The 25563-nt window shown below is 32.8% G+C and overlaps 1 protein-coding gene across 8 annotated transcripts in view; it reads right to left on the reverse strand.

Moving 5' to 3' along the window:
* Positions 1-25387, reverse strand: part of LOC136975640 (nephrin-like) — a 120168-nt gene extending 94781 nt beyond the window's left edge. For 4 of the 8 annotated variants that reach the window (XM_067270719.1, XM_067270718.1, XM_067270717.1 and 1 more), the window contains exon 1: positions 25206-25387. In XM_067270719.1, the coding sequence (XP_067126820.1) occupies positions 25206-25254 (49 nt within the window). In that variant the 5' untranslated portion in view covers positions 25255-25387. Of the gene's footprint in view, positions 1-170; positions 330-25205 lie in introns of all 8 variants that reach the window. The other 4 variants (XM_067270720.1, XM_067270723.1, XM_067270722.1 and 1 more) reach the window with 2 other exon arrangements.
* Positions 25388-25563: the final 176 nt, after the last annotated feature.

Genomic DNA, 25563 nt, shown 5'->3' on the forward strand with positions numbered 1-25563 from the left:
AATTAAAATTTAATTAACTAACTGAAATCTAAATGTTAATAAAATTATCAGCTGTTACATAATTAAATTAAGTTAAATTAAATAATTTTAAATATTGACATATAAAAGAAAATAAATATTTTAAATTATTAATAACATAATGAAAAGTAAATGATATAAAAAAAACCTACATTTTAAAAAACTGAAGAACTTGTTTGTTAACATATTCAAACAAAACAAAACAGGAAATAAATGAAATGCAAAACCATATTCTCCCTGCTGATTGTACAATGTAGATTGAAGAACGTATCAATAGAATCACATTAGATTAAATTGTATTATTGATATTTCTGTAAAAGATATGTCTTTATTAGAAATTAAAATATAAACAAAAATAAAGGAAATTATAACTACTATAATTTATTCTTTCAATTGTAAAAATTCACTATTTTCTGATTTATTGTTAAATAACATTTTAACTAGACTTGACAGGATTAAAAAAATAGCATGAAACACTATAGCAGTTAACTCTCACTAAGTTAATGGATTTTTTACAATTTAAAAATTTTCATCACATAATTTGTTTAGCAAAGAATATAATGTTAGATTGTCTGCTTGTAATGTTATCATTAACTTGGAATGGTAAGAATTTGAAAGCTGTTTTGTAAAGGTTTTTTAAGAATTTTTATTCTTGATGATGACAAAGATTTAACAATATATGAAAATTAAGAAAGGCAACATTTTCAATAAATAAATCTGTTGTTTGTTCTAACTTTGCATACGAGTGAAAACAATATTTCGGTAAGATTAGTTTGTCTCGGGTGGATTTTTCAAATTTAAACAGTTTATTCCTTTTCTAACATTTTGAATATATTTTTATTTTATTTCTGTTTTATAAAGCCTGTGCTTGAATTGTATTTTAGAGGACATCCATGTTGTTTAGTATTAAAAGTGCATCAATTTCAGCTCTCTTGGAGTTATTTTGTGCTGACTGGCTGTGACAACCTGTTGCCGAGCTGTTTTGCATTTTTTCCAGGTAGGTAATATTTATTAAAATTTATTATTATTTTCACTTTTTATTTTTCAATGGCATGGAATCATAAAAAAATAAAGTTTGTCACAGTTTGTTTATGTTAATTTTTGTATGTGTGGAATACTCTGTATTAATTATTAAGTATGGGATTGTGTATTGATGTACTGGTAATTGTATTTAGGTATTAGATATTGTATAATAAAATGGAGAAAACATTGAGATCGGCATTATATGTACATTTTCTTATCGCAAGCACATTCAACAAACCTATAGTCATCATCGTCAGGTGAATACAGAAATTTACTAGAAATAAATGGAAATAATCCGATGAAGAACAGAACACTTAAAATTTAAATTGAAAATTTGTCAAAACTGTTAAGAACACTTAACAAATTCTCAAATGTGTTCAAAATTAAACAAGCAGTAAGCTCTGTGATATGCAAAGCGGTGCATACGTGGATCCAGGCTCACGCTATACGTATACTGGAGGATGCTAATAGCGTATGGGTCACACTTGTACAGCATGACCCATATGCTAGGCAGGTTGAAAGTAGGAGTGTTGCATGTATCCAAGGTGGTAGTAAGAAAAGATTTCCATATAAAAATGAGTTTCTGATTTTTACAGCTCTTGAGTATAATTGATTGGGACCATAGCAGGTTGTAACCCTGATCAAGTACCTTTTTCGTAAATTCTATGGTGTGTCTACTCCTCACAACATCCTCTTGGGTGTTCCGCAAGGCAGCTGGCAAGCATTCTAGTAGTGACCCCGATATACCTTGTGTTTACTCCCGTTGCAAGATTCTCCAGTGGAACCGCATAGACCCCTGACTTCTTGAGGATAGAAAACTTGTCCCTGTCATTGAAAATGAGCTTGCGTAGGTTTGGAAGTGGGGATCATGGTAGGACAAGATTACACCACTTAAAAATATGGCAAATGTGAATAGAAAGAGGTCCAAGGTATGACAATGAAAATCATCCCATTGATCATGATTGGATATTGTATTTATACTAAATACTGAACCTGTTACCGGTGTAATTTGCGTGAAAAAATCTTCTTTCCACAAACGTTTTCGAGCTTTCCAAATAGCTCTTCTTCAGGTAGAGAAAAAATTCCGACGAAACACTTCGAAAAAGGAACGTAGACATTTAAATAAAAAACCGAATCTAAAAATAGAACGCAGATGTTTAAACAAAAATATGGAACTCGCGTAACAAACGAACATTAAGGTGGTCATGCGCATTCGTGTGCTGATGTTGGTATTTATAGATCGTTGTTTATGAGGGCCTGCCATGCTATAGAAAGATTAATCTCATCCTTCCGATTTATACATGTGGTCCGGTGGTTAGCCTTACAGATGGATATAGCTTCCCGCCATTTTAGTTGCTCCAGGTGGAGCGTAGTGTCGATGATGTCAGCTTTGTCGAACTCCGGTTCTATATCGGGATCAGATGCAAAGGTGGTTAGGGCCGTGGTGTACCGCCCGTGCCGAAGGTCCGCTTGAGGTTCTTGCACTCTGGTATTTAAAGATCGCTTGGTTGAGCCGATATATACAAGGCTCTCGTTACATCTGTTATCTTTCAGCGGGATAGAGTACACGCCAGGAAGCCTGCCACGAACTGGACTGCCTTTTCCATTTCTGAGGATGTCGTAGATTGTCGGGCATCTTCTATAGGCTATTTGCAGTTGTTGTTTTCCAGCGATCTCAGCGTATATCGCTTTAACATATGGGTTAAAGGTGACTGGGAGGCGTGTACGTTTATCCTGGCCAGTGTTGGTCTTCGTGCACGTAGTGGGTGCGTATTGCGAGCGTTGAAGTCGCTAAATTAGACGGTGTGTTAGACCATGGTAACCGTGCTTGGCTGCTATCCTCTTGATATAATTCAATTCGGTGTTGAGGGCTTGCGTGGTGGACGAGTGGGAAAAGGCCCTTTTAATCAAAGTATTAAATGCTGCAGCCTTGTAGGTGAATGGGTCAGATGAACCCACCGGTATGTATATAGAGTCGGCATAAGGTTTACGGTATACCGACGTGACGATGGCGGATCCTTCTACTTTAATGTTTATATCCAAAAAATGGACCTCAGTATTGCTAGATTGTTCCATTTCCAGCGTTAGGCCGTAGGGATTATCGTTAACGGTTTGTACGAAATTTGAGATGTCAGGTATTGTCTTCCACATGATGAGGATGTCGTCTACATACCTCCTATAGAGTAAGATGTTCGGGAGGAACAGCGAAAGTATTTTTCGTTCCAGTTGCCTAACGACCATTTCGCATAGGTCCCCAGATACTGGGCTACCCATGCGGACTCCTCTTTTTTGTTTGTAGACTTCTCCGTCGAACGCAAAGATAGAATTATAACAGATCAGATGGGCTAATTCAATGACTTGGTGGTGTAATGCTTGTTCTTGAGTCAAATTAAGCAAAAGGTTTAAATCTATGTACTCATCGGTGGAGCTCCCTCCAGCTTTTTGCTCCCTTAGGGACTTTTTGCTTAATTTGACTCAAGAACAAGCATTACACCACCAAGTCATTGAATTAGCCCATCTGATCTGTTATAATTCTATCTTTGCGTTCGACGGAGAAGTCTACAAACAAAAAAGAGGAGTCCCCATCGGTAGCCCAGTATCCGGGGACCTATGCGAAATGGTCGTTAGGCAACTGGAACGAAAAATACTTCCGCTGTTCCTCCCGAACATTTTACTCTGTAGGAGGTATGTAGACGACATCCTCATCATGTGGAAGACAATACCTGACATCTCAAATTTCGTACAAACCGTTAACGATAATCCCTACGGCCTAACGCTGGAAATGGAACAATCTAGCAATACTGAGGTCCATTTTTTGGATATAAACATTAAAGTAGAAGGATCCGCCATCGTCACGTCGGTATACCGTAAACCTTATGCCGACTCTATATACATACCGGTGGGTTCATCTGACCCATTCACCTACAAGGCTGCAGCATTTAATACTTTGATTAAAAGGGCCTTTTCCCACTCGTCCACCACGCAAGCCCTCAACACCGAATTGAATTATATCAAGAGGATAGCAGCCAAGCACGGTTACCATGGTCTAACACACCGTCTAATTTAGCGACTTCAACGCTCGCAATACGCACCCACTACGTGCACGAAGACCAACACTGGCCAGGATAAACGTACACGCCTCCCAGTCACCTTTAACCCATATGTTAAAGCGATATACGCTGAGATCGCTGGAAAACAACAACTGCAAATAGCCTATAGAAGATGCCCGACAATCTACGACATCCTCAGAAATGGAAAAGGCAGTCCAGTTCGTGGCAGGCTTCCTGGCGTGTACTCTATCCCGCTGAAAGATAACAGATGTAACGAGAGCCTTGTATATATCGGCTCAACCAAGCGATCTTTAAATACCAGAGTGCAAGAACATCAAGCGGACCTTCGGCACGGGCGGTACACCACGGCCCTAACCACCTTTGCATCTGATCCCGATATAGAACCGGAGTTCGACAAAGCTGACATCATCGACACTACGCTCCACCTGGAGCAACTAAAATGGCGGGAAGCTATATCCATCTGTAAGGCTAACCACCGGACCACATGTATAAATCGGAAGGATGAGATTAATCTTTCTATAGCATGGCAGGCCCTCATAAACAACGATCTATAAATACCAACATCAGCGCACGAATGCGCATGACCACCTTAATGTTCGTTTGTTACGCAAGTTCCATATTTTTGTTTAAACATCTGCGTTCTATTTTTAGATTCGGTTTTTTATTTAAATGTCTACGTTCCTTTTTCGAAGTGTTTCGTCGGAATTTTTCTCTACCTGAAGAAGAGCTATTTGGAAAGCTCGAAAACGTTTGTGGAAAGAAGATTTTTTTCACGCAAATTACACCGGTAACAGGTTCAGTATTTAGTATTTCATCCCCAGTGTCAGAGTGAAGTGTAATTTTATTGTATTTATGTATTGGAAATTGTAATTATGCACTGATTATTGTGTTTATGTAATAGCTATTGTATTTGATGTAATGGGTATTGTATTGACAAATGATTTTGTACTGTGACTAGTATATTTTGTATAATGCTGTTTGCTTTATTTTTGATTATATATTTTTTTGTTTGTGTATTCTGTCACATGATGTGTTCAAGTGTGTTAGAATTTAACCAACCTCCAAACGGTAGTGAATGTTAGGTCAAAATACATAAAATACATGAGAGAGCTAAATCATTGATGAAAATTTTTTTTTTTTGTTTACTTTCTTCCCCGTAAAAAAGATAAAAAACCTTGTACTAAATAATAATAAATAAAAATATGAAAAAAATCCAAGTCCAATAAATAAATCCTCCCCACAATTACCAAACATCCAGCCAAAACAAAAAAAAAAACACTTCAATAAACTTAACATCTTTAACTGACTTTATCCACCAATCAGGTTTACAATGAAAATACTAATAATAAATAACGCTTTTAGCCCACGACTTTAATTTAGATAGAGTTAGATAACCTAACAATTTGGAAGGCTTATCACACCAAGGTCAACAGAAAAAAAGACCAGAACTTTTACAAAAAAGTTAGTCTTTAATAATCGCTTTCAAATTTAGGGAAGGATGCATTTCGGATACAAGGACCCCTCATCAGCTTACAAACACATAGTGTTATAATTATATGTTGGTGCTAACAGTTAGCCAATACGAAGGAATTTTTGATATATACAGTGCACTGCATTTATAGTTTTTAACACAACTCATATACTAAATAACTAAAACTATCAAGCATAAAATTTACTTATATAATAATGTGATATTTTATTTTTCTTATTTCTCCGTCTTATTTTCTCCCATATTTTCTGAATTCTGGTAGATGGTTCTACTATTTGTAATAAAATATTGTTAAGTATATTAAAAACCAAAAGAGAGGGAAACTAACAATAAACTTACTATTATGAAAATAATTGGTTCCCAGACATTAAACAAAACAAATAAACCAAATCCATAAGACTGTAAAGCAAAGACCGTGTGTAACAAGGCAGTTGGCTTCACACAGTCTTATGGATTTGGTTTATTTGTTTTGTTTAAGATCTAGAAACCAATTATTTTAATAATAATAAGTTCATCGTTAGTTTCCCTCTCTTTTGGTTTTTAATATATTTAGCAATATTTATAAATAGTAGAACCCTCTACCAGAATTCAGAAAATTTGAGAGAAAATAAGACATTTACTGGTCCCAAATAATGTGATATATCACATTACTATATAAATAAATTTTATGCTTGATAGTTTTAGTTATTTAGTATATGAGTTGTGTTAAAAATTGTAAATGCAGTGAACTGTATATATCAAAAATTCCTTTGTACTGGCTAACTGTTAGCAGCAACATATAATTATAACACTGTGTTTGTAAGCTGATGAGGGGTCCTTGTATCCGAAATGCATCCTTACCTAAATTTGAAAGCGATTATTAAAGACTAACTTTTTTGTAAAAGATCTGGTCTTTTTTTCTGTTGACCTTGGTGTAATAAGCCCTCCAAATTGTTAAATCCTATTTATTAGGCTATCTAAATGAAAATACTATTGAACCTAAAAGAAAGAATTTATAAATTTGATTAAAAAGAATGATTACTTGATTGGAAGTTGCTGCTTGCATAATATGCATCATCAGTTGCATATTAAGGAACTTTCAAAAATAAATTTACATGCATGCGAAACAATGTTCATTTCTTTACAATTTATAGAAACAAATTTAAATTCGTAATTTATACTTTAATCAAATTTGTAAATTCTATTTTATTGTAAACTTGATAATGGCCAACAAAGTCTGATGAAAGTGTTAGTTTTACTAAAGCATTCTTTTTTTTTCTGGATTTTTGGTTATTGTAGTGATTTCTTACTTTTACATCCACAGTTCCTTTAAATTACTTATCATTTTCAACAAAGCAGAAAACAGTGGAAATCATTTTAAATTAACAAATTATTGATATTATTATATTCATCTATTTGAATTATATGCAATTTGGTTATTCTAAACATTAGAATATACAGTAGAGCGTCGATAACTGGAACCAATTGGGGACTGGGGTCGTTCCAAGTAGTGATTTTTTCCAATTTCCGATTATGTACGAAAAAATATATTAACCTGTCCGATGTTCAAATTTTTCTCCGTTGCGTATCGCTTCCTGTTGAATTTTTCTCCGTTGCGTGTCGCTTCGCGGTGAATTTTCGTCGATTTTAAGCCTAACGAAAATTTTTATAATAATAATCGAGGCTATTGTATCGTTAAAAATTATTTCTTTATTTTGTACAAACAAAATAAATATATTGAAGAATATAAAAAACATGAAAATTATACTTTAGAAGTAAATTTAGTATCAAAAACGTTCGATTCAGCACGACACAGTCCGACTGAAAATCGTTCCAGTTTCCGGCCATTTCAATTACCGACGTTCCAATTTTCGACGCTCTACTGTAATTAGATTACATCTCTTAAATAACTGTTAACAAGATTAACTATCCTACAGTTATCATCTATTTTTGAAAATGAACATAACAGATATATGTGTCCACAGAAAATTTTTCAGAGAGGTAGTTTGGAAACAAATAATTACATCAATAAATTTTTATTTAATTATTAAATTTTTTGTTTTTTTACAAGTAGATTATAGAATACAGTATTGCATCAATTTGCATATAAAAAGGGACACAAAACATCTCATGGTCAAGGATGTATGGTTACATTTCTCAATAAGTTTTATGATTATAATTTGTGGAATTTTTATTCAATCTCAGGGAAGGGTAAGTGTCCCAAATGCCCCATCTGCAGATACTCATGATAACAAATATAAACTTTTAATCTTTATTTGTATAGCTTCTAGTCCTTTTATCTATTTCAGGATTTTATTATTTTATAGCTATGAATTTTCCAGCTATTAATCCAGACTTATCTTACCACAATTTCTTAACTTGGTTTTTTTTCCTTGAGAAATCATAATATGATAAGTCTGAATTAATAGCTGAAAAATGCATAGCTATAAAAGAATAAAATCCTAAAAATAAACTTTTAAGTCTGGATCTGCTAAGTGACTGGTCATTTACAAAAATGCTAGCATTTTCATAAATGACAATTATTTATCAGTGTTATCAAATACTGTTACATATAAGAAAATTGTACTTATCATTTATCATTCACTGTATCTTTTGTGTTATGGATTAGTGTACACTATGTACCAGTGTTAAAATTTCTTTCTTATAATTGCACACTAATGGTTTCCACCTTTATATCTTTCTTTTAATTATAATTATAGTTTTAGTTATAATTTCAACTGTTAATAATAATAATAATATCATCATCATTATTATTGTAGCAGTGTCGCAGTGTGGCAACACTTCTCCCCACAGTAGTTAGTCTCTTGGACTGACAGCATTATTTCTTGCTGCATTTGAATATGTAACAGTCGTGCATTTCAGACATGAATAAAACCTTTTGTTAAGGTAACGTCTTTCTCTCTTTATACTACAATTTATTCATGTTTGTGACTACATAGGATGGATAGTCTATTTAAACCTGAACATTTTAATGTCGATCTGAATATTAGTGGTTCCTCTCAACACTGGTCCCATTGGTACAGAACTTTCGAGAACACTGTATCATCAATGAAAAATGGACAATGTGAGGAAGTTCAGTCTTCTTGTTAATTTTGTTGGTCCCTTAATCTACTCTTATATATCAGAGTGCTCTGGATTTCAGGATGCCATTAAGACTGACTGCCCTATATGAGAAGCCTATAAATGTAATTTTTGCTCATCATTGTTTAATTAATAGTTGCCAACAACCCGGTGAGTCCATTGACCAGTATTATCAGAATGTTAGGACATTAAGTAAGGACTATAACTTCACCTCTGTTTTCTCAGCTGAAGAGTATAAAAGTGAATATGTATGTGCAGTGGCATAGTGAGGGGGATGCAAGGGGGTGTATCATGCACCGGGTGCCACTTGCAGAGGGGCACCTAAATGATCTCCAAGACAAACTATATGTGTTTCTGGAGGGAGAGAGGGGCACCAATAAAGTGTCAGGCGACAGTTATGCCACTGTGTATGTGATGCTTTTATTGCAGGATTGTTATCACCTCAGGTACAACAGCACCTTTTGGAAAGCGATACTTAAAAACTCATAGATGCCGTATCACAAGCCCATGCTTTAGAATCCACCTGTGTTCAGTCTGAAACTTTTGTCTCTACTACTAGTACAGTAAACGCTATCCATATCTCCAATGAAAAGGAGTTGGCAGAAGAGAATTTAAATAATACTAAAGATAATGCTTTGCCCTCACACATGCTGGCTGCTACTGAATGTAGGTATCCATACTGAAACACCTTTGAAACAGATGCCCTGCTAGAAACGAAGATTGCAACAAATGCAGAAAAAGTGGACACTTTTCTAGAGTCTGTAAAAGCAAAGGGAGTAAGCCAACTATGGCTGCTGTAACCTTGGCAACTGTTACTCACTGCCCTTTGTCTATAGTTAATATACAGCTAAACAACATCTTAGCTCGGCCCCGGTGGACACTAGCATACTGGTTCTGAAAGTTTCATAGATTATAATTTTGCATTGTGTCATCGCCTCCAAACTATTCCACATTCCACTCAAGTTTCTATGGCTACAACTGCTTTAAATTTGACTGTGAGGGGTCAGTACATAGTTTCTATTAACTTAAAGGGCCATACTTATTCAAAGGTTTCACTGTCAGCTTTATCTGGTCTATGTGCTGATGTAATTTTAGCTTTGCATACTAATGTGTCCTTCAAATTTGGTGGATCTCATAAATCATTGTCGATCTGTTCTGCAGTGTTCACAAATGTGCCACTGGCCCATCTCTTCAAACATTTGTCTAAAGACACAAGGCCTATCGCTACTAAATCTAGGTGGTTCTCTAAATCAGATCAGGATTTCATTGACACAGAAATTAAGAGGTTGATGGCTGAGGGTATAATCGAAGAAAGCAATTCACCATGAAGGGCTCAGGTGGCGATTGTACTTCGTCCAAAGAAAAGGTTAGTTATAGATTACTCTGGCGCTATTAATAAGTTTACTGAGTTGGATGCATTCCCTCTCCCTATAATTGATGACTTGATTCAGAAAATAGCCTCTTATAAAGTTTTTAGTACAATAGATTTGCTTCGAGCCTACCATCAAATTCCCATTCCAAAAGAAGACCGACATTATATGACATTTGAAGCTTGTAACAAATTGTGGCAGTTTAAGGTGATTAGTTTTGGTCTCACAAATGGTGTTGCTAGATTTAAACATTATTTCTCAGTTGATTCCTAAAGAAGACTTAGTTGACATGTTTGCACACTTGGATGATGTTACTGTCTGCAGAAGAACTCAGGAAGAACATGATCGTAATCTTACGCGTTTTATGGACATGGATCTTAAGTACATTTACAAAGAAAAATATAACTTAACACTCAACAAAGCAAAATGTTTATTCTCTTCCAGATCTATTTGTATACTAAGTTACCTAATTGAAGGGGGAGCTATACGTCCAAATCCCGAGAATCTAAAGCCTTTGCTAGAATTACCTCTCCCTACGGATATTACATCTCTTCGCTGAACAGTAGGAATGCTGGCTCACTATGCCCCGTAGATAAAGGGATTTAGTGAGAAAATTAAACCTAAATATGCTCTAGCCTAGAGTAAGTCGTTTCCACTGCCAACTGAGGCTGCGTGATCTTTTCAAGAAAGAAAACACTCTAGCATAGAGAAGGAAGCACATGCTATAGTTGAAGCATTAAAGAAGTGAAGACATTTCTTAACTGGACATCATTTTACATTAATTACTGACCAACGTTCTATAGTTTTTGTTTCATCCTAAATCTAATAGTAAAATTAAAAATGATAAGATTCTAAGGTGGAGATTGAAACTGTTGTGTTACAAGTATGATATTATTTACCATCCTGGTAGTCAGAACACCGTTGCTGATGCTCTATCAAGAATTTGTTGTGCCTTTCCTGATTTGAAGACACACACTATCATCCACAACTCTGTGAAACACAGGAGTAATTCGTTTTATCATTGGGTGCATAGTAGGAACTTGCCATTTTCTTTGGAGGAAATAAAGAAATTAACTGCTGCTTGTCCTACCTGTGTGTAATTAAAATAAAAATTTCTCGGTCCTTCAAACCACGTTATTAAAGCCATATCTCCCTCAAACATTTAGACATTGACTCTTCCTTCCAAGTCGAGGAACTATTACCTTCTGACAATAATAGATGAATATTCAAGATTTCCATTTGCGTTCCCTTGCCCAGACGTCAGCAGTAGTACTGTTAATAAGTGCCTTCATCAGCTGTTTTCAATCTTTGGAGCTCCATCATATATACATTCAGATAGAGCAGTGTTTTTCAACCTGTGGGTCGCGACCCCCAGGGGGGTCACAAAGCCTTACACAGGGGGTCGCAGGTGAAAGAAAAACACAAGTGTTCATAGGTCCTACACTACAACAAAAAAAACTACAAATTCAGTGAGAAGGCTGTGCCCATTTATTTTTTAATAATTTGTCGAAACGTGGTTCTATTTTTGAGATGCAAATAACAATCATTTTCTAATTGAAGCCTACTTCTCTTTTTAGTTTTTATGTCCACCATTGAAGAGAACATTAATTCACATAGGTAAGAAGTGATGAATGGCACTAATAATTTTAAAGCCTTCCTTTCCAGTTCTGGATACATTTGTTTTCTCTTCATCCAGAAGATGTCAATATTTTGCAAATGAAATTCCATTTTAAGCATGCCATCAGCAGCTAAATCTATAAGATTTTCTTTCATCTTTGTGGTTAGATTGGAGTTTCTTGTTTAAATATTCAGGTGGCTAAAAAGATCAGCAAGAAATGCTAATTTTAGGAGCCAAACAGGGTCACATAAATAATTTGCAAATTCAGATTTAGCACCTTGTAAAAATATTAAAAATTCAGCTTTCAGTTCTAGAACTCTTGTCAATACCTTTCCTTTGGATAGCCACCTGACCTCTGTATGATGAAGGAGATTTTGATGGAGTGAACTCATGTCTTCACAAATGATTCTGAACAGTCAGGTTTGCAAGGCTTTATCTTTAATAGAGTTCACAATTTTGATCACCTCTTTAAGCACGTCATTTAAATCAAAAGGTAAAACCTTGACTACCAGATCTTGTCGATGAAGAAAGCAGTGTGTCCATGAGACATTTGGCATTATTGGTTTTAATTTTGCAACGAGTCCGCTTTTTTGTCCAGTCATAGCTTTAGTGCTATCACTACAAATGGCGATACATTTTGTCCAATCAATCTCGTAGTTGCGAGTGCTTTCTAAAAACATGTCGTACAAACACTGACCTGTAGTGTTTGCAGAAAGTGCTTTGCAAAATAAAATGTCTTCTGTGATATTTCATCTGCTTCAAAGCGCACAAATACCACAAACTGTGCACAATCTGAAACATCAGTGGATTCGTCAAACTGCAAAGCAAAATGTGGGCTCTTCTTTAATTTCTTGACTACTTGTTCTCGAATGTCACTGGCCATATCATTTATTCTGCATTCAATAGTATTGTCAGAAAGTGGTACGCTTTTTAGCTTGCTTGCCTCCTGCCTACCTAACATAACTTCAATCATATCTAGGGTTGCTGACAAAATAAGATTTTCGGCAATTGTATGCGGCTTCCCTGCTTTAGCAACTCGGTATGCAACTCTGTAACTAGCTAACAATGCATTCTTGTTGACACTGGATACCTAAAAACATACAAAAAAATCAGAAAAAATAAATAAATAATTGAGCAATAAAAAATATTATTTTTAAATCACCAAATAACAATGCTATTTTATTACCTGAATCATAGTATTTTGCTGCTGGTTAAGGGTTTTCAGCTTACATTCAAAGAAATCCAGCAGTTTATCAGGTTCTTTGGAATGTTTGGTTGAGAGGTGACGCATAAGCTTTGATGGTTTCATACTCTCACGTGATAATACATCGCTGAAAATTACACATTGAGGTTTATTATTCATGGCAGTAAACCCGTATTTCAAGTAATTGTCATCATAATGTCTATTTTTTTTCGGTTTTGATTCACTTTCATCACTGTCACTTGTACCAGACATGGGGGGGGCTGCGATCTTTTGAGAAACTTATCCATTTTATGCTCGTGCAGAGCAAAGCGCAAAGACAATACAATCACGTCTGTACTTGTTGGCGCACTCGGATGACTGACAGAAACAAAAGAAAGTGAGCATATGTTACTGCGCAGGCGGTGCGAGGCACATTCGCCTCCAGTGCCCCTGTGGAAAAGTTACTATTTGCAGGGCTCTTGCGACTTCTTTGCACAGTACAATTGGTTTTTTGATCAATATTTAGGTCGCAAGAGAGAGAAAATTAAATACGTAGTTTTTAAAATCACTGACATAGTTTTATTATGGCCCTGAGGGTTGCCAGAATTTTGTAACTTGTAAAGGAGTCACGTATTCAAGAAGGTTGAAAAACACTGAGATAGAAGAGCTGCATTCTTATCTCGTGAACTTCGTTCCTTCCTCGCTTCTATTGATGCTGCTTCTAGTTTCTCCATACCTTATAATCTGCAGGGTAATGGTCTTATGGAGTGTTTTAATAGTATTACAGTAGAGCATCAATTATCTAAATATCAATCAACCGAAACATTGGTTAACTGAAAGCGTTCCAGTCGGCAAATTTAAATTTTCACTAGTGCTGTGATGCTGCAATATTTGGCTATGTCTTGAGCTACTCCAATATTATTTTTGTTGGTATGCATGTTTTAGCTGGCAGCACTGGCACAACCATGAGAGGGTACTTAAGGACATGCCAGGATTTGAACAAATTTCAACATGTGATAAGTTAAATTATTTAAATAGCGTTAAATGAGGTCATTTTAATGGAGTAAATAGGGATAGGGGAACACGCGACCAAAAACAAACAAATTTTACTTTAATTTTAAGTTATTTTTATATTAATTTGTATAATAATATATGTTAAATAACACAAACATATGCACACAGAAATGTAAAGTTTATTTTTTGTGATGAAGGTCCCGACTTTTCTGAAATTCTTTTTTTTTTTCTTGCAATGAAGTCATGAAGTTTCATTTGTCACTTTTTTCTTTCGTTAAGCAAATGTCGGTAGCAGAAGATCGCATCCAAAATGCCTCATTTTTCTTTTGCACTCCTTTCAAAATCTGGATCATTTGCTACAATTTGATCAACGAATTTACCAAACTTTTACTAAGGAAATCTGTAGAGAAATTTTTTGGATTCTTCATTTTCAGAATCTCTATTTTCCAGTTCTACATTAATTCCTTGTTCTGCCAGTTCTTGAAGGTTGTCGTTGGTAAGGCTCTGACCAGAAACCTGCTGTAACTCCTCAATATCCTGCTCGTCTACATCTCCTAGTCCTGTTGTATCGATTAGGTTGACAATTTGGTCAGCTTAACAATACAGCAATAGGTTCTTCTCGTTAAGAATTCTTGGATACCTTCAACCATAACTTCTTCCTCACTTTGTTGCATTTATCAGTTAATTCTTGCCAAGCAAAGCTGATATTGCCTATGGCATCCATGATATTATATTTTTTCCAAAATTGCACCAAACATAGATTTAAAGAAAGTACACCTTTTTGCTACCTTTTGCTGATTGGTTCATGTTCATAAATAATCGTATTATATACGAATCAATGAAATGCCGCAATAATTTAAATTGGTGTAATTTTGAGTTTTTTTTTAAGGCTTCGAGCAGACCGCATTATATTGAATCAGAGTTAAAATAAAATTTCAAAAATATTAACTAACTAAATTCAAACTAAAACTTCTCTTTATTCAAATATCAAATTATCTTAAATTTAAATAATTGTATTTAATCAATTTCTGTTATTTTTTGTAAGTCAAACACTAATATAATTGTAAAATTTCATGTTAAAGAATAATTTATTCTTTAACATGAAATTTTATTAGCAATCACATATTTTGTCATTTTAAACTTATTTAATTTGGAGCTTGGTAAGAGAATTGTAAGTTATTTTATAATAATAGATGATAGAAGTTTAATTAATTCATTGATATTCTTAAAGAATCCCAACTTTATTGAAAATTAAGTTAGGAAGCTTCAAAAGCATTATGAGAATAAAAGCAACTATTTCAATTATTACTTGTTAGGTACAAGGCTTTTCAAACATTGGAACAATTATTGCACTGACTGAATAAAAGAAGTCATCAATACAAGTTTTTAATATAATCCTGTTGTAAATTGTATTGGTTTTATTTATTTCAGTTTAAATATTATAAAAGTGCATAATTATTATTCTGAATACACTTATTAGCTTTGGTAATTATAATTATTAAATATCTTTAATTTATTGCTTATGCCAACATGCAATTGAATAAAACTGATATTTCTACATGACTATATGTAAACTGAAATAAAATTACAATTTTATACTCTGATTATAATTCTATAATTCAGAGAAACACTCAATTAAAGTTTCTGTAGTTCTTATACATTATTATTTCCCAGTAAGGAATAATAATAAGGAAGATAAAAAATTATCTGTAGACTACTATTAAGAATTATTGATATTCTCATAATTTATTTTTTTTTCATTTATTTATTTTTATTATTTTTTATTTTATTTTTAAACATTAACTTACTCACTAACTAAACTAACCTACCATAATCTAGGACGAACCTAACCAGAGGAACTAAAGCTAACAAACCCTAATCTAATTTAACCTAACCTATCATATCCTAATTGGAAACCAAGCTAAGAGTCCTAATCTAATTAAAGAATTTAGACTGAAAAAGAAGACAGAAAAAGAATTAAAATACAAAGTTAAAAGGCAGCTAAATGCTGACAGTTGAAACAAAGCAAGGAAAAGCTAATTGCCATCTGTGCCCCTGGAGTGAGTGCTCTCAAGAGACCCACTAAGGGATATAAATGTGAGTAGATGACGGAACATTGTACGTGTGTGAATGAGTTGGTGCGGATTGCAAAGCCAGTTGTACCTTTCAAGAATAGCAGCTCTCATTAAACTATCCCTAATGTGATTGTACCTATCGCAGCGAAAAACTAAGTGAAGTAGTGTTTGGTCCTCCTGAATACCAAAATCATATTGTGATTGTCCCTGAAGTTAAATCTCTGCAAGTATTGCTTAAAGTTGCCGTGTCCTGTAAGTAGCTGAGCGAGGGTGTAACTACGGTAAAAGTGGTGAAGAATCACAATAGTGTCAACCTAGAAGATGAAAGTGTAGGTGAGTTTACCACTGGTGTCATGGTCCCAGCTGTCTTGCCAAAGAATAAAGATTTGCTTCATGATGTGACTGTTGATGTACGAGGTAGGAATGTAACTGAAAGTACTAGTGACTGAAGACTTTGCAGCTTGTTTGGCAAGACTGTCAGTTGTCTCGTTACCAAGATATCCCGCATAACCCAAGACCCATTGGAAATCTAGTCTAATGTTGTTGTCTAAGTGTCTAAGGAAGTGGTGTATGAGATGGATGAGTTTTAAGCAGCTATCAGACTTCGCAATCCTGTGTAAAGCTACCCTACTGTTAGAATAAATGCAATAGTATAAGTAGTCTCTTTTGTCCTTCCTATGCCTAATGTGAATTAAGCTCATATAAATAGCTAAAGTTTCCATCTGTGCTATTGAGCAGTGTGAACCTAGACAGAAGCATGCGTTGTGAAGCTCACAGCCTGTCAGAGTAAACTACAAAAGCAGCACCCACATTGTTGCCCATTTTGGAACCATCAGTGTAAATCCTAAACATGGAATGATCACCTGGATCTTCGAAGTAAACATCAGGGGACAAGCTGATGGGAGGGGTGGTAACTGTAAATTGAGAGGGTATTTTTGTCAATGCTGAATTTTTTTATATCAATCAACGAGATGATTTTCACGCCAAATACTGTATAATAAAATGGAAAAACACTGAGATCAGCGATAAGAAAACGTACATATAATGCCGATCTCAGTGTTTTCTCCATTTTATTATTTTTGATATCATCGATCAAGGTCAAACTGAGGGGAATCTTACTTACTCTAATCACTTTGTCGACATCAGTCGCTATAATCTCGCCAGAGTAAAGTGACGAGATTTTCCTGCCAAATAATGCATTTAATTTCCAAGTCGATAGGGGTCAATCCTGACATTACCAAAAGGGCACTAGTGGGTGTGGTCCTATAAGCCTTACAAAATGCAGAAAGCTACAATTCTTCGAACAGATAACAGTTTTTGGTGGTTATGGATTTTGACATTTGGATCTGTATGACATAGAGGAGTGCTGGCTGAATTGCACCTCTGTAAATAAGCTTAGTAGCGTTAGAGTCAAGGCCCCATGTGTTCCTAGTAATACTAAGGAGGGCGTTGGCTGTCTTTTTAGCTCTGTCCGTGATGTATTCGATGTGGGGTGTGAAGTTAAGTCGCTCGCCAAGAATAATGCCTAAATATTTAATTTCCGTTGTTTGCTTTATTCTGTAAGCACCTATTCAAAGGGTAAGCTTCCTGACAAGTTGTGCGTTGCCAACTATCGTGCTTTCTCATTTATCTATGTTAATGGATTGCCTATGTTTAATACTCCACTGGTAAACGTTATTGAGAATATTGTTGCATTTGTCCTGTAAGCATTCACTGTTCTTGTGTGAAGCTAAGATAATTGTGTCATCTGTATAGCCCTGTATGTGGCAGCCAGGAGGCAGCGTGTCATTTAATTGCAGAATAGAGTTATAGGTTATGTTCCAGAGACCAGGACCAGACCTGGATCCCTGAGGACAGCCTCGAGTGATGGGTATGACTATGATATTTTGTGTTGTATAAACACCTGCCCTCCTGTTGATAAGCTAGGATTGAAGAATTTTGTAAAGATTTTGAGGGCAGTGATGAGCATGTAATGTGTGCAGGACAGAAGGCCACCAGGCATAATCAAAGGCACCTCTAAAGGCTCTTAACAATACATGCAAATGTAAAAGTATCTTGTTTTCTTTTAATAATCTGAAACTGTGCTGTAAACTTTGTTGCTGCTTTGAACATAATAAAGTGCAATAAATTAATACACTTGGCAGTTTTTCTCATCTTTTATTTAGTTGACTAAATAACTAAACTAAATCAACTAGTCAACTAAATAAAAGATGAGAAAAACTGCCAAGTGTATTAATTTATTGCACTTTGTTTGTGCAACTATTGTGTTCAAAGCAGTAAAAATATCTCATTACACATCAATTAAATTATGTGAATTGTATTCTATTTTGAAAATTTCAAAAACATAATTGAACACTGAAAAAATTTAAATATCTTTTTTCATTCATATATTACTGTTCTAATGCTCATATGATTAAAAGTAATACAATTACTAAACAATTTAGATTATTTTTTCAATTATTATTAAGTAATATAATTATTAAGTATTATTATTAAGTACAAAAAATATACTTGGTTTAATGAACTGTAAAACAAAAAAACCAAAAGCTTAGATACTTCAGATTTACATCTATCTTCAAGAATATTTAGACAATTATTATTTACTTGAAAGATTTAATACATTATCATAAGATGTTTAAACATATATTTAAAAAATTTCTAGTTTCAATAATAAAAACTGTTTTTTTTTTTAATTCAAAAGCATTTCTTTCTTAACATAGTCCAGAGTTGGCTAATTTTAGACTTATTATTTCTTGTAGGTTAAGTGATGAAAAACATTTTTTCCGCACAAACAATTTTAACATTTGAATGTTTTAAAACTGAATAGGATAACAACAACCAATATGTTTTATATTTCTTCATCCAATGATTATAAATATATATTTATTAAAAATTCCATATAGCAATATTAAAGTGATGTCAAGAATAATACAAAACTGACATAAATATTAAAAAATACTTAAAAAATCAAGATAGCTGTTTATTTGTATTACTTTATGAGAAAGATAATTTTCATTTTTATTGTATTATAGTAATTGGAAAGGTTGTTTATGCTCAGGTTTGTAAATTTTATAAAATCAATTTCTTATCCAAAGAAGAGCTTTAAGAGAGAGAAGAGATCAATAGTTAATTGGCTGAATTCTAGTGATTTTTGTATATTTGTTTTTGAGAAAAGATAAATTGCCTCTTCAGCATTATCTAATAAATATATACATAAATTACTGTTTACATTTTTATCTATTTACTGAAATAATCAATTTTCATATTATAGTGTGTGTTCAACAAAATTTTATTTTTCTGAAACTACTTTACTAAATAAAATTACATTTTAAAGTTATTTCTGTTTAAAGTATGATTTCATAAAATTTAATTACCATAACATGTTTATGCTGATATAAAATACAATGTTATGTAATAGGAATCATATACAAATAAAGAAACTTTAGTATTTCTTAATAAATAAAAATAATTTAAAATATAACATACTAGGCCTATATGTTTAATAATTAAGATAATATATGAAGACATTTAACTTTCCAAACAGTTTATCTTTGCAGTATAGCTATGAATAATAAATTCAGATCCATAAAATTTTTCAGATAAAAAATGAATTACATAATATAGAAAAAAATAAGTTTTAATTAAATAATAAAAAGTATCCAATATTTAATTCAACAAATATCTAACAATAATATAATATGTATGATATATCATAGCCTACCTCATTATAATTGTTTGTAATATTTTCATGTTAATGAAAAATTTAATAATGCATTCTAGTGTGTTAAGCTTCAAATATATGATTTTAACACTGCTCTCTGTTAAAAATGGTATATTTGCCTGAAAATATTTAATCAAATAAACTATCTTGATTTGCTTTTAAAAAATTATATATTATTACAAAACACATTATTTAAACTCACAAGGAGACCCTACGGCTTTGGGGAAACGGATTTTGATGGTTTTCGGTGTGGAGGTAGTACACCGTGTGAGTGTACTACCTGTAAAATACTAAAGTGCAATACTCAAATGCAATCGAGAAAAATGAACTCAAAGTTTTTTAGCACTTTATGTATAAGTTATGCGTACTATCGCTCGAGCGCACTGTGGCGTGAGTGGTAACGCTCCTGACTCGTGCGCTTGCGTTCTCGGGTTCAATTCTCTTGTGTATAATTTGTTTTTTATTCATAAATTCTTATAATGTATTTATTTTTTATTATTTATTTATTTTAATTTAATTTCTACTGTTTCAAGCCTAATATTTTTACTTCGAAAACCCACCTTTTTCAAGTTGAGAGAGAACTATTAACACAATGAAAACTAAACACCTTGGTATTTCCAGCAAACAAGTAAAATTTATTAAAATAAAAACGTTTTCGACTATTTTTAATAGTCCTCTTCAGTTACTCTTAAATTGAAAATAGAACATAAATTAGAATGCTTCTTTTATTGCTGGCATTCTATTTATTGTTCTAATTCTGTTTAAAGAAGCATTCTATTTTATGTTCTATTTTCAATTTAAGAGTAACTGAAGAGGACTATTAAAAATAGTCGAAAACGTTTTTATTTTAATAAATTTTACTTGTTTGCTGGAAATACCAAGGTGTTTAGTTTTCATTATGTTTATATTCCAGTAAGTGTTTTATTTTATTGAACTATTAACACTTATGCCGGGTTTGAACATGGGTCTAGAGTCTTTTTCACTCACTCTTTAACTCTTTGTTGACCAATTTCCATGACCCCTTGTTTACTTTTAGTTTGTAAAACGACCGAGGGCGATACTGGTCGGTCAGGAATATTATTTTAAAAAATTCACCAAAAATCAAATCATCATTATATTCGTATGAAAGAAAATCGCGTACATTTATTAATATCTTTAGTTTTAAATACGACATTTTTCAATATATTTTATTAGAGAAATTAATAAGAAAATATATATATATATCTCAACTGACATTTAAACTTGATAATTTGTAACTTTTTGTCAAAATTAACATTGTCTAGTTATTTTTAGCACTACGCTAGAAAGACATAGAATATTGTTATGTACAGCTCTATATAACAGTTCATTTCTGAATTTCAACACGAATAGACGTATTTGTGCAGTAAAATTTATTTTGAAAAGTTATTTTATAATTACAAAAATGTCATCAAGAGAAGCAAGTTCTTCATGTTGTGTTGAAAAAACTGTAGATGATCACTCTTTATACAGTGATGTATTGAAGCAGCGGCTAAAAGATGGAGTAGTGTATTATGAGAGTTTGCTTTTTGAAAATAATTTAATATTAGGCATCTTCTGATACACTATCTGAAGATGCTATGCTGATAGGCACAGAATTATACAATAATACATTGGATGTGTTGAATGAAAAAACATTTATAATTGATAACGAATTGATTTCTGCTCAAGAAGAGTGTATAGAAGGAAATTTCGAAGCAGTTAATAAATGTACGCGATTTTCTTTCATACGAATATAATGATGATTTGATTTTTGGTGAATTTTTTAAAATAATATTCCTGACCTACCAGTATCGCCCTCGGTCGTTTTACAAACTAAAAGTAAACAAGGGGTCGTGGAAGGCCGGATGGCCGAGCGGTCAAGGTGGCAGACTACCGCTCTGGGGGACCCGGGATCGAATCCAAACGGGTCGAGAAATCCCCAGGAATTTTTCGGGGGGTGGTCCGTTCGGATATGTCGGGCCCCGTCCCTCACCACCCGGTCGCCCCATTGTGGGCCTGGCCGAACCCATAATGGGCCTACTAAAAGAGGCCCTCTTAGTGCCCACAGGGCGGAAAGAGTTAAAAAAAAAAAAGGGGTCGTGGAAATTGGTCAACAAAGAGTTAAAGAGTGAGTGAAAAAGACTCTAGACCCATGTTCAAACCCGGCATAAGTGTTAATAGTTCTCTCTCAACTTGAAAAAGGTGGGTTTTCGAAGTACAAATATTAGGCTTGAAACAGTAGAAATTAAATTAAAATAAATAAATAATAAAAAATAAATACATTATAAGAATTTATGAATAAAAAAAATTATATACAAGAGAATTGAACCCGAGAACGCAAGCGCACGAGTCAGGAGCGTTACCACTCACGCCACAGCGCGCTTGAGCGATAGTACGCATAACTTATACATAAAGTGCTAAAAAACTTTGAGTTCATTTTTCTCGATTGCATTTGTGTATTGCACTTTAGTATTTTACAGGTAGTACACTCACACAGTGTACTACCTCCACACCGAAAACCATCAAAATCCGTTTCCCCAAAGCCGTAGGGTCTCCTTGTCAGATGTATGTTTGATGGAGTTTTTTTTAAATTAAATACTGGATAATTTTGCAACTTTTCAATTCATTATCATCATTCTCTTCTTCAAAAAATAAGAAATGTGGTGATAACAAACAGGTAAGTTTAAAAACAAGAAGATCAATAAACTTAAACTCTTCAATAAATTAAGTGATTTCATTATGAAACAAGTCATTTTTTATAATCATCGATTAAATCTTCCAGAATCAAATATATTTTAAGAGAAGACAAGAACAATTAATATCATCATCCAAATAATCATCTTACAAAATTTGAATGCTGATTGCAACCTGCTAAAAACTTCTTTGCTTTTTTTTAATAAAATTTATATATGTAAAAAGAAAAATCTCTAGAATACATTATTTTTGTATAACATTTTAAATGTGTTATTTTGTAATATTTTAATTAAATTTTTTCCTAAGTTGATATATTTTTTACTTTAAGATTAACAAACTTTTTGTTAATTTTAAAGTAATCTTTCTTAATTTGCAAAACTAGTAAATATATATAAAAAATCTTTAAATTTGTCTTTGTGCAAAAGCACAGATTTAAAGATTCCTTCCTTTTATATTGTGCCAAAGAATAAAATAATATGCTAAATTTTGTAAATTCATTAAATTTATCCAAATTTAAACTAATTTTAAAAATAGTTTAACTTTAAGAAACTATATACATTCAACAAAGCAATTGTTAAATAACAATTGAATGAACGGTGAGAAAATCATTATACTTTAATCTATTATCATAGCAATAAGTGTTATAATTTTAAAAACAAACCAGAAAATGTAATTTTTACAATAAGATAATTGTTTTAAAATTGTATTCTATAGAGATTATTATTTTTCATATCTACTTATAAATTTTTCTGCTTGCCTGATAACTGGAAGAACTGTAAAGAAAAATTCAAACAGTCCCTAACATTAAATGAAATTGTACATTTACATATAAGTTTGATCTTTTATTTAATAGTTTTTCAAAAAATCTTTACAAAATAAATTCTGTGATTCCTATAAAAAAGAAAATCAATTCATGTTTAAACATAAAACAAAAACATTATTTTCAACTGTTGATTGTCATTCTATATGCACATATCATTTTTAGACTCCACAATTATTTCCGTAATGGAATTCTGTTTGCTATCATTGTTGTGTGTGTAATATTAGGATCTTAACTTCATTATCTGAAAAAGATGTCAATATTTCATCTTTCAATAAAAAAAAAATCTAACAAACAGAAATTATTATTGTTGATTGGAACTTGCTATTTGTTCAAAGCTTTAATACAAACTTTTTCAAAGGTTACATAAAAATAAAAAGTGGAAAAATAATGTAAATTAATTAGGAACGTAATTAAACACGATTTAATTTAAGTGTTTTTTTTTTTTAGTTTCTCTTTCTAAAAGAATATACAAATAATTATGAACATTTATCTGAAACAAAAACTACTCTATTAATTGCCAATTATTATATATTTTAACAGATTTACAACACCTAAAATTAATTGTTTTTAAATGAGTAAAATTTTAGATTCAGGCAAACACAATAAATGATTTTAGTAAAATTAGATATACAAACACCTTTTTTTTTTTTTTTTTTTTTTTTTTAACTCTTTCCACCCTGTGTGCATAAGAGGGCCTCTTTTAGAAAGCCCGTTATGGGTTCGGCCAGGCCCACAATGGGGCAACTGGGTGGTGAGGGACGGGGCCCGACATATCCGAACAGACCACCCCCGAAAAATTCCTGGGGATTATTCGACCCGTTCAGATTCGATCCTGGGTCCCCCAGAGCGGTAGGCTGCCACCTTGACAACTCGGCCATCTGGCCTATACAAACACCTCAATAAATATTACTAATCAAACGTTACAGCCGGACTCCTACCGTAACGTTTAATTTGATTTTAGTAAAATGAGAATAAATGAGCGTAAATAGAAAAATGCCTTATCACAGACATTTCTTTAAATATTTAATAGAAGTTTTGTATCTTCTCAAATAAGAATTTTATCACTTAGAACTCAAAACCAATTAACATACGTGCCAGTACTAATTTTTGCTTTGCTTTAGAGTTTAGTTCAATAACTTCCAGTACAATAATTAAATAAACAACAATACCAAGAACTAAGTTTGAAGCCAGTCACTAGTTTACGGCACAAAATTACTGCTAAAAGGAAACAGATGATATTTTGAAAATTTTAAGACAAAAGTTCAGAAAATCTGGGAAGGCGATGACACATTATAACAGGACCCAAACTTTTCAATCAGTAAGACAAATTACACAAGTATAAGTAGGTAGGCCACAAATATTTCATACATTCCACACATACCAAGATATAGGGCTATTTCTATAATTTATAAGCAACACGTCAAATACACTCACGAGCCAGATCTGGCCCAGAAGCCATGGTTTGGGCACCGCCGATGCCAACACATTTGGGAAATTCTCACACACGGCCAAAGGTACCGTAAGTAAAAATAAATAATTTCTTCGACATGGTGCCAAATTAATTATTTGTACAAGCAACTTATAAATCACTATTAATTATATAATTAAAATATATGACTGAAATTAATTTATATATATCGAAATATACAAAAGTCACATACTTCTGGAGGGAAGCAATTATAAAATGTATTTAATTCGTTAAGTGTAAATAAAATAAAAAAAAGAAACAAATTTGTAAAAATTATAACAAAAACAAACGGTAAATGAAATAATCGAAATAATTTAATTAAAAAATTAATTTTATTAGATCAAATTAATGAAATTTATTAGATTTTTGAATTAATATTTATTCGCATATATTGAATAGAATATTAAAAAATAAAGATGGTCGTTATTTATGCAAATAAAGAAATTTAATATTAGTTTATAATAAAAAAGAATTTGTATATTTGTAGAAATTAAGGAGGAGAATTGAATGAGTAAATGATGGAGAAGTCAATATAAATGATAGTCAGATCACGTTACCTTCGAGGAAAGAAATGAAGAGAAAAAAGGAAAAGAGGAAGGAGACCATCTTCTCCCGAATAATTGCTTTTTTCCTACATTTTCACTCGAAAAAAAATTCCTTCCTTTCGACCGATATTCCTCACCGAATGGCTAAACACAAATCTTAACCCGAACCAAAACAGATTTCCGACATTATCAAATTAAACCAAAACACACCAGCGATAGCTATAGCCCAATATCCGCCAAAAATACTCATTTATATTCATTCGCATTTTTCTTCTTTTTTTCCATTTTAGTTATATTTATTATTTTAAATTATCGATTTTAATTTTTTTGCAAATCATAAATTTTTCTAAATAAAAAAATTATATACTTT

The sequence above is a fragment of the Centruroides vittatus genome, unplaced genomic scaffold, assembly GCF_030686945.1.
Source record: "Centruroides vittatus isolate TY-2023 unplaced genomic scaffold, ASM3068694v2 contig_377, whole genome shotgun sequence".
Classification (NCBI taxonomy): Eukaryota; Metazoa; Arthropoda; class Arachnida; order Scorpiones; family Buthidae; genus Centruroides; species Centruroides vittatus.